Below are 14348 nucleotides of genomic sequence, written 5' to 3' on the forward strand. Positions count from 1 at the left end.
TCCTGCCTTGGCCTTCCAAAGTGCTGGGATTATAGGCATAAGCCACCACGCCTGGCCCTCTTCTTTATTTGTTATGGTCATATCCAAGCATTATTGCTCCTGTGCTAGACAGTGAGCAACTTGAGGGAACTTTTGGAGTTGCCTTCCCTGGTTTCTTATGTTGACAATTGTTTCCTCCTTTTTTTTTTTTTTTTTTTTTTAAATCTTCTAAAGTTATGACATGCCTCCAGGTCACTTCTCCCTAATAATATTTGCTCAATTGTTGCTTAATCTCTTGCTGTCTCCCTTCCACCCTGAATGTTTCTTTGATTCCTTTCCTCCTTTGCCTAGAAATTGTCTTTCTTCCTTAGTCAGAGCTCATCAATGTGTCAGGGCCAGCAGGGCGGGGCAGGCACCAAAGGGTTCTGTGGAGAGCTGCACTCCTGAGGAACCATTTCAGGGCCTTGGAAAGGAATATCCTGTTTGAAACCTTGTTTTAAGAAGGTGAATTTTGGCCAGGCACAGTGGCTCACGCCTGTAATCCCAGCACTTTGGGAGGCTGAGGCGGGCGGATCACGAGGTCAGGAGATCGAGACCATCCTGGCTAACACAGTGAAACCCTATCTCTACTAAAAATACAAAAAATTAGCCAGGCATGGTGGCCGGCGCCTGTAGTCCCAGCTACTCGGGAGGCTGAGGCAGGAGAATGACGTGAACCCGGGAGGCAGAGCTTGCAGTGAGCCGAGATCGCGCCACTGCACTCCAGCCTGGGCTACAGAGTGAGACTCCGTCTCAAAAAAAAAAAAAAAAAAGGTGAATTTTGGAAATATTTCCTCAATGTCTGCTTGCTGACGTGGCTCTCCATCTCTTCCCAGACAAAATTGCCTGTGTCGTCCCTTCAGAATGTGAGAAATATTGCGGTACCAAGGTTGGCTGTACCAACATCGCCTATCCAACCTTAGTGGTGGAGCTCATGCCCAATGGTGAGAGTCTTTCTTGGGAGGTTGATAGAGTCTTTCTTGGGAGGCTGATTGGGTTTAGGCACCACCTAGATTCCTGTGAACCTTCTGGGCAAAGACATTTCTTAGCCGGGGGGTTAGAAGGGAAAGCATCATTGTGTGTGTCCTCAGTTTTTGGACATGTCCTCTCTCAGTGGGAAGGAGACATATGACTTGGTTGGGTTCTATGAGTTCTGGGACTTGCCCATCAGTCAGGCTTGGAAAGGAGATGATCTGAAAACTTGTTAGAGAAAAACATGACTTTCCATACTCATACAGAAGGTCTTTCAAAGCTCTCCAACAGTGGATGTAAATTAGCACACCCATTATGGAAAACTGGATGGTGGTCCCTCAAAAAATTAAAAATAGAACTACCATATGATCTAGTAATCCCATGACTGGGCATATAGCCAAAGGAAATGAAATCAGTGTTTTGAAGAGATATCTGCTCTCCCATGTTCACTGTAGCATTGTTCACAGTAGTCAAGATGTGGAATCAATATAAATGCCTATCAATGAATGAATGGATGAATGGATAAAGAAAATGTAATACACAGTATATACACAATGGGATACTATTCAGCCTCAAAAAGAAGGAAATTATGTCATTTATGACAACATAAATGAACCTGGAGAACATTATGTTTAGTGAAATACTTTAGACTCAAACAAATACCACATATTCTCACTTATATGTAGAGCCTTAAAAAGTCAAATTTGTAGAAGCAGAGAGTAGAATGGTGGTTACTAGGGGTTGGGGTGGGGATCTGGGAAGATGTTGGTCAATGGATACAAAATTTCAGTTAAGAGGAATAAGTTCAAGAGATCTATTGTACAACATAGTGACTATGGTTAATAGCAACGTATTGTATACTTGAAAATTGCCAAGAGTAGATTTTAACTGTTCTCACCACAAAAAATGTTAAGTATTTAAGGTAATGCATATATTTGCTAATTAGCTCAATTGAGCTAATGTATAGATATTTCAAGACATCATATTATATACCCTCAATATACATAACTTTTACTTGCCAATTAAAAAATATTTTTAAAAAGCTCTCCAACAGATGTTAAAATGAAGGCTTGAACTAGGTCCAAGGGGTTTTACCTGGAGAATGAACTGACTTTTATGCTCTTCCAAGGAAACACATGGGGAAAGAGGCAAGATTTCAGCTCTAGAATGAGAAAGTCTGAGGCAGGAGATGGATGGCATTCAAGGCGGCTTGTCACCATAAAGAATCTGTTTTCCTAGGAGATTGAGTACTTAGCTGTGACTCCTGAATAGCTAGAGTTTTGTAGTTGACCTGTGGGATTACAGTCATGTTTCAGAAAAATCTCCTAATTCTGGCTCAAGGGATACAAATCTGGCTAGGGGGTTAGGTTAGGGGGTTTCAGGAGAACAAAACTTCAAAGTTATTACCTAGAAAAATTTAGAATAAACCTATAAAATTGTATTACTGAAAAGAAACTTAGAGACTAGTCAAATTCTTTCATTTTACAGTTGGGGAAACGGAAGCCAATAGAGGGGAGGTGAGTTTTCCAGGGCCAGGCAGGAACGTGGTGTCTGGCATTTGGCATGCTTAACACTGCTCGAGGCTGGAATTGAGGAATTCGGGAGAGTCTTTTAAAAAATTAAAAAACTACAAACTTCATGCATGACTTTGGGCAAACCATTTGCATTCAAATTATATAAAAATGGGAATAATACTTAGCTAGCCTACTGAGCTGGGCTGCTTATTCATAAGGTTACAATTAGCAGGAGTCACAGTGACTCTTCTAGAAAAGTTCTGGCATGGATTGCATTGGCCTCTGTGGAGTGTTTATGTTATTCCTTTAGGTGGGCAGACCCTCCTAGTGAGGACTAAACATTACGCGGGAGTGGACTGTGCACAACAGAAAGATGTGTGGCATGTAGAACAAAATGCCGTGCTTCCCTGTGCCATTGCTAGTCCCTCCTCTTGGCTGTAATCTGGCTTCAGTAAATACTGCATTCCTTTTTTTTTTTTTTTTTTTTTTTTTTTGAGATGGAGTCTTGCTCTTATCACCCATGCTGGAGTGCAATGGCGTGATCTCAGCTCACTGCAACCTCCACCTCCCCAGTTCAAGCAATTCTCCTGCCTTAGCCTCTGTAGTAGCTGGGATTACAGGCACCTGCCACCACGCCCAGCTAATTTTTTTGTATTTTTAGTACAGACGGGGTTTCACCACATTGGCCACGCTGGTCTCAAACTCCTGACCTCAGGTGATCCACTCGCCTCAGCCTCCCAAAGTGCTGGGATTACAGGTGTCAGTCACCGTGCCCAGCCTACTGTATTCCTTAATGACCTCCCTGTGCTAGACTAAATAGATATTTTCCATTCCTCACCTTACTGGATCCCTCAGTGGCATTCAGCATTATCGATCACTCATCCTTCTTGAGTTGTTCTCTTCTCTTGGATTCCACCATACTGTATTCTCCTGTTTGTCTTTCTAAATTTTCCCCATCCTCTCTGGCTGCTCCTTTTCATTCCATTTGCAGATTCAGCCTCCTCCACTCAGCAAGTAGGTGATCCTCCCACCAATCCACACCAACTTGTGTCTATTTTGTCTCCTAATGTACGTCTCTCTATTTTTACTTTTGTTACCCTAGTCTGATAGATCATTATTTTTTGCCTAGACCACTGTAAAATTATGCACTGTAAAATTGTGTTCAGCAAATATTTGTTGAGTAATTAAATGAATGGGGTCTGATAAGAGTGTCATACAGTGGGGAAAGTTCTATCCCAGCTTACCAATTTCAAGGCAAAGTAATCCTGAACAAATGGCAGAGCTAGGGCTGAAAGCCCTTCCTACTAACTCCTTGAAATGGACCTTTATCAACTGAAAAATGATTTAATTGGACTTGATGATCTTTATAACTTCTATATCTCTGATAGTTTGTGATCTATACCACACAAACTCAGAAGGAGCCATTAAAAAAAAACTCCCAACAAATGACAAAATAATTAGAATAGGCAGCCTTTAGAATTCATCTTGCAAGGCTGTAGGTGAGACCATAAATTATTTAAAGATATAAAACCTAGAGGAATGACAGAATTGTGTTCCAAAAAGATCTCAAGAGGCATGAATGCTGACTCAGATCTAACCAGCTGAAGTTTAATAGAGGTATAAGTGAAGTTCTAAACATTTGGGTCTCCTAAATGCAGTTAGATAGGAATATAGAGAAGAGAGAGTTCAAGGGAACATGAGTTGTCTTTGAATATATGAAAGATGGCAAAATGGATAAGGAGTAAGACCTGTTCTGTTGGGTACCATGAGGACTACATTTGATGCTATAGAGAGGTAGATTTCAGCCTACTCAGAACTGTCTGAGGGCAGGTTCCCTGTAGGGTAGGAGATTTCCTGTTGCTATAGAGATGGGCAGAGGAATGTTGTGGAAGGGATTCATGTATCAGATGGATGATAGGTCTAGGTGATCTTAAGGTTACTTTTACTCCTGAGACTGTAAAACTCTTGTTAGTGGGTCCTCAGCTTGGCCTGGCCTTCTAGCCTCAGCAGGTGTCCCCCTGTACACTCCTTGGTATGGGAAGAATAATAGAGATTATAGCCAACCAGGCTTGCCATAATTGAGAAAACTTTAATAACAAGAGTTCCGTATTCCTATTTGGGAAGGTGTAGTATTCCGTATACTGATTTGGGAAGGTATCCCTGTTTAACACATCAAGAAATGAGGCCTAGAGCTTGACGTAACTTGCTTAGGATCAGAGTTAGAAATACAGCCTTGTCTTTCAAAAAAAAAAAAAAAACTTAATTGAGCTTAAATTCACCTATCCTACAATTCCCTCATTTAAAATGTACAATTCGGTGGTTTTTTAAGTATATTCACAGAGTTGTGCAAGCATCGCTGAAATAAATTTTAGAAAATTTGTGTCATGCCATAAAGAAATCCTATACCTGCTAATGAAATGAGCAGTCTCTCACTATTTCACCCCAACCTCCCAGTCCCTGGCAACCACTAACATACTTTCTATATTCCTAGATTTGCCTATTCTGGATATTTCATATAAATAGAATCATATAATATGTGTTTTTTTGTGTCTTGCTTCTTTTACTTAACATAATGTTTGCAAGGTTCATCTGTGTCCTAGCATGTATTTGTATGTCATTCCTTTTTATTGATGAATAATAGTCCATCACGTTTACCCATTTGTCAATTGCTTATGCGTTTTGTTTATCCACTTATCATTTGGTGGACATTTGTATTGCTCCTCCTTTTTGGGTATTACAAGTAATAATATTACAAACATTAATGTATGAGTTTTTGAGTGAACATATGTTTTCATTTCTCTTGGGTAGAGAGAAATGAAATTCCACCTAGGAATGGAATTTCATTTCTCTTGGGTAGAGAGAAATGAAATTCCACCTAGGAATGGAATAGATGGGTAATATGGTAGCTGAATGTTTAACCATCTGAAAAACTGACTGACCCAGACTATTTTCTGCAGTGGCTGTACCATTTTACATTCCTGGCAGCAATATATGAAGGTCCCCATTTCTCCATATCTCCACTCACACTTGTTATTTCTGTTTTTTAAAAATTTATTATCATAGCTATCCTAGTGGGTACAAAGTTATTATCCCACTATGGCTTTCATTTGAATTCCCCTGATGTCAAGCATCTTTTCATGTCATTATTGGCTATTTGTATAGCTTTGGAGAAGTGTCTATTCAGATCCTTTGGCATTTTAAATTGGGTTGTCATTTTATTATTGAATTTTAGGAGTTCTTTGTATGTTCTGTATATTAGACCCTTATCAGATACATGATTTGCACGTATTTTCTTCCAATCTGTGGATGGCTTACTTTCTTGAGAGCCCCATCTTTTGAATAATAGTTTAAATCTGTTTCTGTTATATCATAAATATTTCAGGTGAGAGACCTTATAAAAATCCCCTCAGATGGAAACACACATACACACACACACACACACCCCACCACCTTCATCATCGTCCAGTTGCAAAGTATTCACCTCAAGTATGTTGTGTCTCCGGCTCTTTGTGGCTGCTGTGGGCTTATAATGGGCTAATAAATTTAAAGCCATAGGACTACTTCTTAAAGCGTCTAGTCTTTTTGGAGAGAGAAACTGGATAACATGGCATGGTTTCAGAAGGCAAACAAATCTTGAGTCCTCATATATTTTTCAAGTACAGAAGAGCTGAAGGTGCTGTTATGTGCCACTGAAAAATCCTTCTCTTCCAGGACTGCGAGGCCTGATGCTATCAGTCATGCTGGCCTCCCTCATGAGCTCCCTGACCTCCATCTTCAACAGCGCCAGCACCCTCTTCACTATGGACATCTACACCAAGGTCCGCAAGAGAGCATCTGAGAAAGAGCTCATGATTGCCGGAAGGTAAATGCAGCTTCCCCCAAGCCACAAAAGCTTGAATGATCAGAGAGGTTCCATCTGTGTTACCCCTCAAGCTAGGGAAGGTTGGCAGATGCCTGGGTAGAATGGGAATAATTTCTGTGGCTGGTTATATTTGCCTTTTGGTAGCATTTAACTTTATTTACTTATTATTTTATTTTATTATTTTTAAATTTTTTATTTCCATTCATGTTTGGGAAACAGGTCGTATTTGGTTACATGAGTAAGCTCTTTAGTGGTGATTTGTGAGATTTTGGTACACCCATCACTCGAGCATTATACACTGAACCCAATTTGTAATCTTTTATCCCTCGCCCCCCTCCCACCCATTTCCCGTGAGTCCCCAAAGTCCACTGTATCATTCTTATGCCTTTGCAACCTCATAGCTTAGCTCCCACTTATAAGTGAGAACGTATGATGTTTGGTTTTCCATTCCTGAATTGCTTCACTTAGAATAATAGTCTCCAGTTTCACCCAGTTGCTGCGAATGCCATTAATTCGTTCTTTTTTATGGCTGAGTAGTATTCCATCATATGTATATATACACCATAATTTCTTTATCCACTTGTTGATTGATGGGCATTTGGTCTGGTTCCATATTTTTGCAATTATGAATTGTGCTGCTATAAACCTGCGTGTGCAAACATCTTTTTTGTATAACGACTTCTTTTCCTCTGGGTAGATACCCAGTAGTGGGATTGCTGGATCAAATGGTAGTTCTACTTTTAGTTCTTTAAGGAATGTCCATACTGTTTTCCATAGTGGTTGTATTAGTTTACATTCCCACCAACAGTGTAAAAGTGTTCTTTTCACCACATCTACACCAATATCTATTTTTTTATTTTTAAATTACAGTCATTCTTGGAGTAAGGTGATTATTTTTTCCTTGTTAATTTGTTTGAAATTTTTTGTAGATTCTGGATATTAGTCCTTTGTTGGAAGTATAGATTGTGAAGATTTTCTCCCACTGTGTGGGTTGCCTGTTTACTCTGCTAACTGTTCCTTTTGCTGTGCAGAAGCTCTTAAGTCCCACCTATTTATCTTTGTTTTTGTTGCATTTGCCTTTGGGTTCTTGGTCGTGAACTCTTTGCCTAAGCCAATGCCTAGGAGGGTTTTTCTGATGCTATCTTCTAGAATTTTTATAGTTTCAGGTCTTAGATTTAAGTCCTTGAATTATCTCCAGTTGATTTTTGTATAAGGTGAGAGAGGAGTATCCAGTTTTATTCTCCTGCATGTGGCTTGCCAATTATCCCAGCACTATTTGTTGAATAGGGTGTCCTTTCCCCACTTTATATTTTTGTTCGGTTTGTCAAAGATTAGTTGGCTCTAAGTATTTGGGTTTATTTCTGGGTTCTTTCATTCTGTTTCATTAGTCTCTGTGCCTATTTTTATATCAGTACCATGCTGTTTTGGTGGCTCTGGCCTTATAGTATAGTTTGAAGTCAGGTAATGTGATGCCTCCAGATTTGTTCTTTTTGCTTAGTCTTGCTTTGGCTATGCGGGCTCTTTTTTTGGTTCCATATGAATGTGAGTATTGTTTTTCCTAGTTCTGTGAAGAATGCTGGTGGTATTTTGATGTGAATTGCATTGAATTTGTAGATTGCTTTTGGCAGTATGGTCATTTTCACAATATTGATTCTACCCATCCATGAGCATGGGATGTGTTTCCATTTGTTTGTGTCATCTGTGATTTCTGTCAGCAGTGTTTTGTAGTTTTCCTTGTAGAGGTTTTTCACCTCCTTGGTTAGGTATATTCCTAAGTCTTCTTTCCTTTCTTTTCTTTTCTTTTCTCTTCTCTCTCTTTCTTTTTTTTGCAGCTATTGTACAAGGAGTTGAGTTCTTGATTTGATTCTCAGCTTGGTCACTGTTGATGTAGCAGAGCTACTGATTTGTGTACATTAATTTTGTGTCCTGAAACTTTGCCGAATTCATTTATCAGTTCTACGAGCATTTTGGAGGAGTCTTTAGGGTTTTCTAAGTATATGATTGTATCATCAGCAAACAGCGACAGTTTGACTTCCCCTTTACTGATTTGGATGCCATTCATTTCTTTCTTTTGTCTGATTGCTCTGGCTAGGACTTCCAGTACTATGTTGAATACAAGTGGGTGAGAGTGGGCATCCTTGTCTTATTCCAGTTCTCAGAGGGAATGCTTTCAACTTTTCCCCTTTTGGTATTGTATTGGCTGTGGGTCTGTCATAGATGGCTTTTATTACATTGAGGTATGTCCTTTTATGCCAATTTTGCTGAGTATTTTAATCATAAATGGATGCTGGATTTTGTCAAATGCTTTTTCTATGTCTGTTGAGATGATCATGTGATTTTTGTTTTTAATTCTGTTTATGTGATGTGTCACACTTATTGACTTGCATATGTTAAACCATCCCTGCATCACTGGTATGAAACTCACTTGATCATGGTGGATTATCTTTTTGATATGTTGTGAGATTCAGTTAGCTAGTATTTTGTTAAGCATTTTTGCATCTATGTTCATTAGAGATATTGGTCTGTAGTTGTCTTTTTTTGTTATGTCCTTTCCTGGTTTTGGTATTAGGGTGATACTGGCTTCATAGAATGATTTAGGGAGGATTCCCTCTTTCTCTATCTTGTGGAATAGTGTCAATAGGATCGGTACCAATTCTTCTTTGAATGTCTGGTAGAATTCAGCTGTGAATCTGTCTGGTTCTGGACTTTTTTTGGTTGGTAATTTTTAAATTACCATTTCAACTTCGCTGCTTGCTAATGGTCTGTTCAGGGTATCTAATTCTTCCTGATTTAAGCTAGGAGGGTTGTATCTCTCCAGGAATTTATCCATCTCCTCTAGGTTTTCTGGTTTATGCACATAAAGGTGTTCATAGTAGCCTTGAATTATCTTTTGTATTTCTGTGGTGTCAGTTGTAATATCTTCTGTTTCATTTCTAATTGTGCTTCTTTGGATTTTCTCTCATCTTTTCTTGGTTAATCTTGCTAATGGTCTATCAATTTTATTTATCTTTTCAAAGAACCAACTTTTTGTTTCATTTATCTTTTGTATTTTTTTTTTTTTTTGGTTTCACTTTCTTTTAGTTCTGCCCTGATCTTGGTTATTTCCTTTCTTCTGCTGGGCTTGGGTTTGGTTTGTTCTTGTTCCTCTAGTTCCTTGAGGTGTGACCTTAGATTGTCTATTGTGCTCTTTCAGACTTTTTGATGTAGGCATTTAGGGCTATGAACTTTCCTCTTAACACCACCTTTGCTGTATCCCAGAGGTTTTGATAGGTTGTGTCACTATTATCATTCAGTTCAAAAAATTTTAAAATTTCCATCTTGATTTCATTGTTGACCCATTGATCATTCAGGAGCAGGTTATTTAATTTCCATGTATTTGCATGGTTTTGAAGGTTCCCTTTGAAGTTGATTTCCAGTTTTATTCCACTGTGGTCTGAGAGAGTATTTGATATGATTTCAATTTTCTTAAATTTATTTAGACTTGTTTTGTGGCCTATCATATAGTCTACCTTGGAGAATGTTCCATGCACTGATGAATACAATGTATATTCTGTGGTCAATGGGTAGAATGTTCTGTAAATATCTGTTAAGTCCATTTGTTCCAGGGTATAGTTTAAATCCATTGTTCCTTTGTTGACTTTCTGTCTTGATGACCTGTCTAGTGCTGTCAGTGGAGTATTGAAGTCCTCCACTATTATTGTGTTGCTTTCTATCTTATTTCTTAGGCCTAGTAGTAATTGTTTTATACATTTGGGAGGTCCAGTGTTAGGTGGATATATATTTAGGATTGTGACATTTTCCCCTTGGACAAGGCCTTTTATCATTATATAATGTTCCTCTTTGTCTTTTTTAACTGCTGTCTTTTTTAACTGCTATTGCTTTAAAGTTTCTTTTGAAACTTTAAAGAATATAAGAAGAGCTACTTGTGCTCACTTTTGGTGTCCACTTGCATGGGATGTCTTTTTCCACCCTTTTACCTTAAGTTTATGTGAGTCCTTATGTGTTAGGTGAGTTTCTTGAAGGCAGCAGATACTTGATTGATAAATTCTTATCCATTCTGCAATTCCGTATCTTCTAAGTGGAGCATTTAGGCCATTTATATTCAACGTTAGTATTGAGATGTGAGGTACTATTCCATTCATCACGCTATTTGTTGAAATACTTCTCCCGTGATCTGGACCTTCAGGTTCCCCAGTGAGGGTCTGTGTTTGGGGGCGGATGATCCCCCTTTCCCACATTCACAGTTTGGGCTCTCACAGTATTTGGGCTGTCTCCTGGGTCCTGCAGGAGCAATCTGCTTCCTTCAGAGGGTCTGTGGATCTTCTTGGCTTTCCTGGTATATTCCTGCAGTAGTTCTTGGAGCAAAAGTTCATGATGCTAGTCTCTGCATGATGCTCTGTCCATCTGAGTGGGAGCTACAATTTAGTCCTGCCTCCTGTCTGCCATTTTTTTCTAGATCCTACAGTGGCATTTAACTTTAAATTGGAGATCATTGAACAATGCCCCTCTGGAGTTAGAAGGGACATAAGAAACACCTAATTTACCCCTCAGGCTGTCATTTGGGTTGAGGCTCATCCTGCCTAAATCCAAACAGTCTGGACAGTGGCAGAGACAGGACTGGAATCTGCAGCCAACTGAGCCCTTGTCCAAGGCTCTTTATACTGCCCCACACTGTCCTCCTCAGCCCCTCACACTGCAGCTCTCCACACTGGCCATCTTTGAGGGCCATGTGCCTCTGATGACTTGACCCCTTGATGCAACATTCTGCAGAACGATTGTGAAGGTTCAGTTGTGCTTGTGAATATACTCTGTAAAGTCAGTCTAAAACACCAAGCACTGTGCATATTTCTTGTTGTCAAATGGGCTAATAAATGCAATAGGGTCCTGAAAGCATTAAAGTATCAACACCTGGGTCAGGTGTGCTCATTATCATGATTATCCATGGAGCAGATGCTCTGGACAGAGGATGAACAGGAGCCTTGCTTGTTTTTCTATGGGGCTAATGCAGGTCAACCTCCTTAGGGCAGGTGGACCAAGTCCCTGGGATGTCAGTCCAGGGAAAGTTTCCCAGTGAGTGCAGGAGGGGTATAGGCTGCTACCTCATAGGTCTCATTTTCAAGATTGGAATGAAGGAAGCAAAGCAAACATGGTAGGCCACTTTCAATTGACAAGATACCGGGCACCCAAAGGAGATCTGACTGTGCCAGAGGATCTTTACTCTGAACCATAGAAAGTAGCACTGTTACCTTGATTGATTTTTCCTTAGAAAGGCACTTACTGACTTTTCCAGTTATTTAGGTGGATCAAATGCAAAATGCTACAGAAAATGTTTTGTTGCCTCGTTAGGGATGAATCCCATGGCCCTGAGACTATGTTGGGGCTCACATTTTTGTGTATCCTGTAACTACTGCCCTGGGGCTTGTCCCAGTCCTGGATGAGCTCACAGTGATGTGAAACCATTCCAAACTCTGCTGTGGGGACTCTAAGATCAACCAGGAGCTCAGATAAGGGAGTGATGAGTGTGGCATGAGTGGCTGGGAAAGGCTCCTGGGGAAGGGAGAACCTGAGCTAAGTCCATAATGGTGGGTGGGATATGGAAAAGGGGGACAGTGGAAAGGCATTTCAGAGGGAGAAATGTGTGAGTGAAAACATTGCTTTGTGGAGGTCAATTTAAGTTGCAAGTAAGTGAGAAAAGGAATCACAGTCATCTTTCTAATTCAATCAAGAGCACAAGTAAGAAGAGCTTGCAAGGACATCTCCAGTCTTTTCAGGACTTGAAGTGAAACTCAGCAGGAGGAGAGGTAGAAATACCTGGTAGTGTTTCTTCCTATCTAGACTATTCCTTTATAAAATCATCTTGTGTAGTGTTTTTATTAATAACTTCATTATTATGAAGAAGAAGACAAAAGGGAAGAAGGAGGAGAAGAAGAAAACAATAATAGTTTTTACTATGTATTAAGTGCCTGCTATTTGCAAGGTTTTACTCTCACTTAGTTAACTATCACTTAGATTAGTTTTACTATCACTAATTCTTTTTTTATCAGAATTTAAAACTTCTGTTTATCAAAGACACCATTAATCAAGTGAAAAGGGAGAAAATATTTGTTAAACATGTATCTAACAAAGGATTTATATCCAGAATATGTAAGCAGCTCAATAATAAAACAACCAAACTAAGAAACAGCCAAAAGACTAACAAAGCACATTAAAAAAGTATTCAATGCCATCACTAGGCATCAGGGAAGTGGAGATCAAAACCATACACACTAGAGTGACTAAAATTTAAAAGATTGATATCAAATGTTGGTGAGAGTGTGGGTCAAACAGAATTCTTATACATAGATGCTAGCAATGCAAAACAGTAGAGGCAATTTGAAAATCAGTCAGGCAGTTTCTCATAAAGTTGGACGTCCATCTACCCTATAATCCAGCAGTATCACTCCTTGATATTTACACAAAAGAATGAAAAAATATGTTTGTAAAAACACATGAATATTCTTGCTCAAATATACTGCTGTAGATCTTAGTTTGTATTGTACACATGATCATATATGGCCTTGTATTGAGGTCATTGGTGTGTATGTCATGTGACTCCCACAGAATATTCTCTCAGTGCATGAGTGTGTTTGTATCACTACTACTATCACTAATTCTTATTCCCACTTTGCAAGGTCAGTCCTATTCCCAGTTTACAGATGAAGAACTTGAGACTCAGAGAGGTTAAGAAATGTCTCCTATGTCACATAGAAATAATAAGAATTTGAATCCAGGACTATCAGGCTCTAAAATTCATACCTTGTTCCCATACTCTATTGCCTCTCAAAATGAGATTCTCTTATGGTGGTGAGTGGGCCTAGGCTACTATTGAAAGTCAAGTGTGTTTCACTAATTCATAGGCATGAATGACTTTCCTATAGGCAAAAAAAGCTTCAAACATACATGTTTAAATTATTTTTTCTTGCTGCGGTCATATTTGCTGCTGGTAGTGGTGGTGGTGGTAGTGTGTATATGTATGTATGCATATGTGCAATACATAGCAATATATACTCATGTAGAGGGCCGGGTGCGGTGGCTCACGCCTGTAATCCCAGCACTTTGGGAGGCCGAGGTGGGCAGATCACGAGGTCAGGAGATGGAGACCATCCTGGCTAACGTGGTGAAACCGTCTCTACTAAAAAAATACAAAAAATTAGCCGGGCTTGGTGGCGGGCGCCTGTAGTCCCAGCTACTCAGGAGGCTGAGGCAGGAGAATGGCGTGAATCCGGGAGGCAGAGCCTGCAGTGAGCGGAGATGCACCGCTGCACTCTAGCCTGGGTGACAGAGCAAGACTCTGTCTCAAAAAAAAAAAAAAAAATTTTATATATATATATATATATACACACACTCATGTAGAGCTACTTCTTGACACCTTGTTGTGGGGGCTTTAATTTCAGGTTGTTTATCCTGGTGCTGATTGGCATCAGCATCGCCTGGGTGCCGATTGTGCAGTCAGCACAAAGTGGGCAACTCTTCGATTACATCCAGTCCATCACCAGTTACTTGGGACCACCCATTGCGGCTGTCTTCCTGCTTGCTATTTTCTGGAAGAGAGTCAATGAGCCAGTAGGTATCATCTGGGCATGTCCAGAAAAGTCATTCTGGCATAGAAGTTTCCATGTGGGTTTGCATATTCTCTGTGGGAGGGATTCTATTTCCCAGAGATCTTGAGCAGACACGGATGTGCTGCTGAGGGTTTGTAGGGAAAGCCTCCAGGGACCATGGGGCTCTCTGTTGGAGTGAGCTCCTCGGGAGTTGGTATGGGGGGGTCCATGTTCTGTCTCCTCTGTCCAAGATTAGATTTTCTTAAAAAAATTTTTTAATAGAGGTGAGGACTCACTATGTTGCCCAGGCTGGTCTTGAACTCCTGAGCTCAAGTGATCCTCCCACCTCGGCCTCCCAAAGTACTAGGATTACAAGCCAAGATTAGATTTTCTATCTAATCT

At 39.9% G+C, this 14348-nt stretch overlaps 1 protein-coding gene across 1 annotated transcript in view; it reads left to right on the forward strand.

Moving 5' to 3' along the window:
* The window catches only part of SLC5A1 (solute carrier family 5 member 1), a 70369-nt gene that overhangs the window by 42645 nt on the left and 13376 nt on the right, over positions 1–14348 (forward strand). Inside the window, exons 10-12 of the mRNA XM_003821489.6 lie at positions 855–962; positions 6216–6366; positions 13800–13968. Coding sequence (XP_003821537.1) covers positions 855–962; positions 6216–6366; positions 13800–13968 — 428 coding nt within the window. The remainder of the gene's footprint in view (positions 1–854; positions 963–6215; positions 6367–13799; positions 13969–14348) is intronic.

The sequence above is a fragment of the Pan paniscus genome, chromosome 23 (assembly GCF_029289425.2).
Source record: "Pan paniscus chromosome 23, NHGRI_mPanPan1-v2.0_pri, whole genome shotgun sequence".
Classification (NCBI taxonomy): domain Eukaryota; kingdom Metazoa; phylum Chordata; class Mammalia; order Primates; family Hominidae; genus Pan; species Pan paniscus.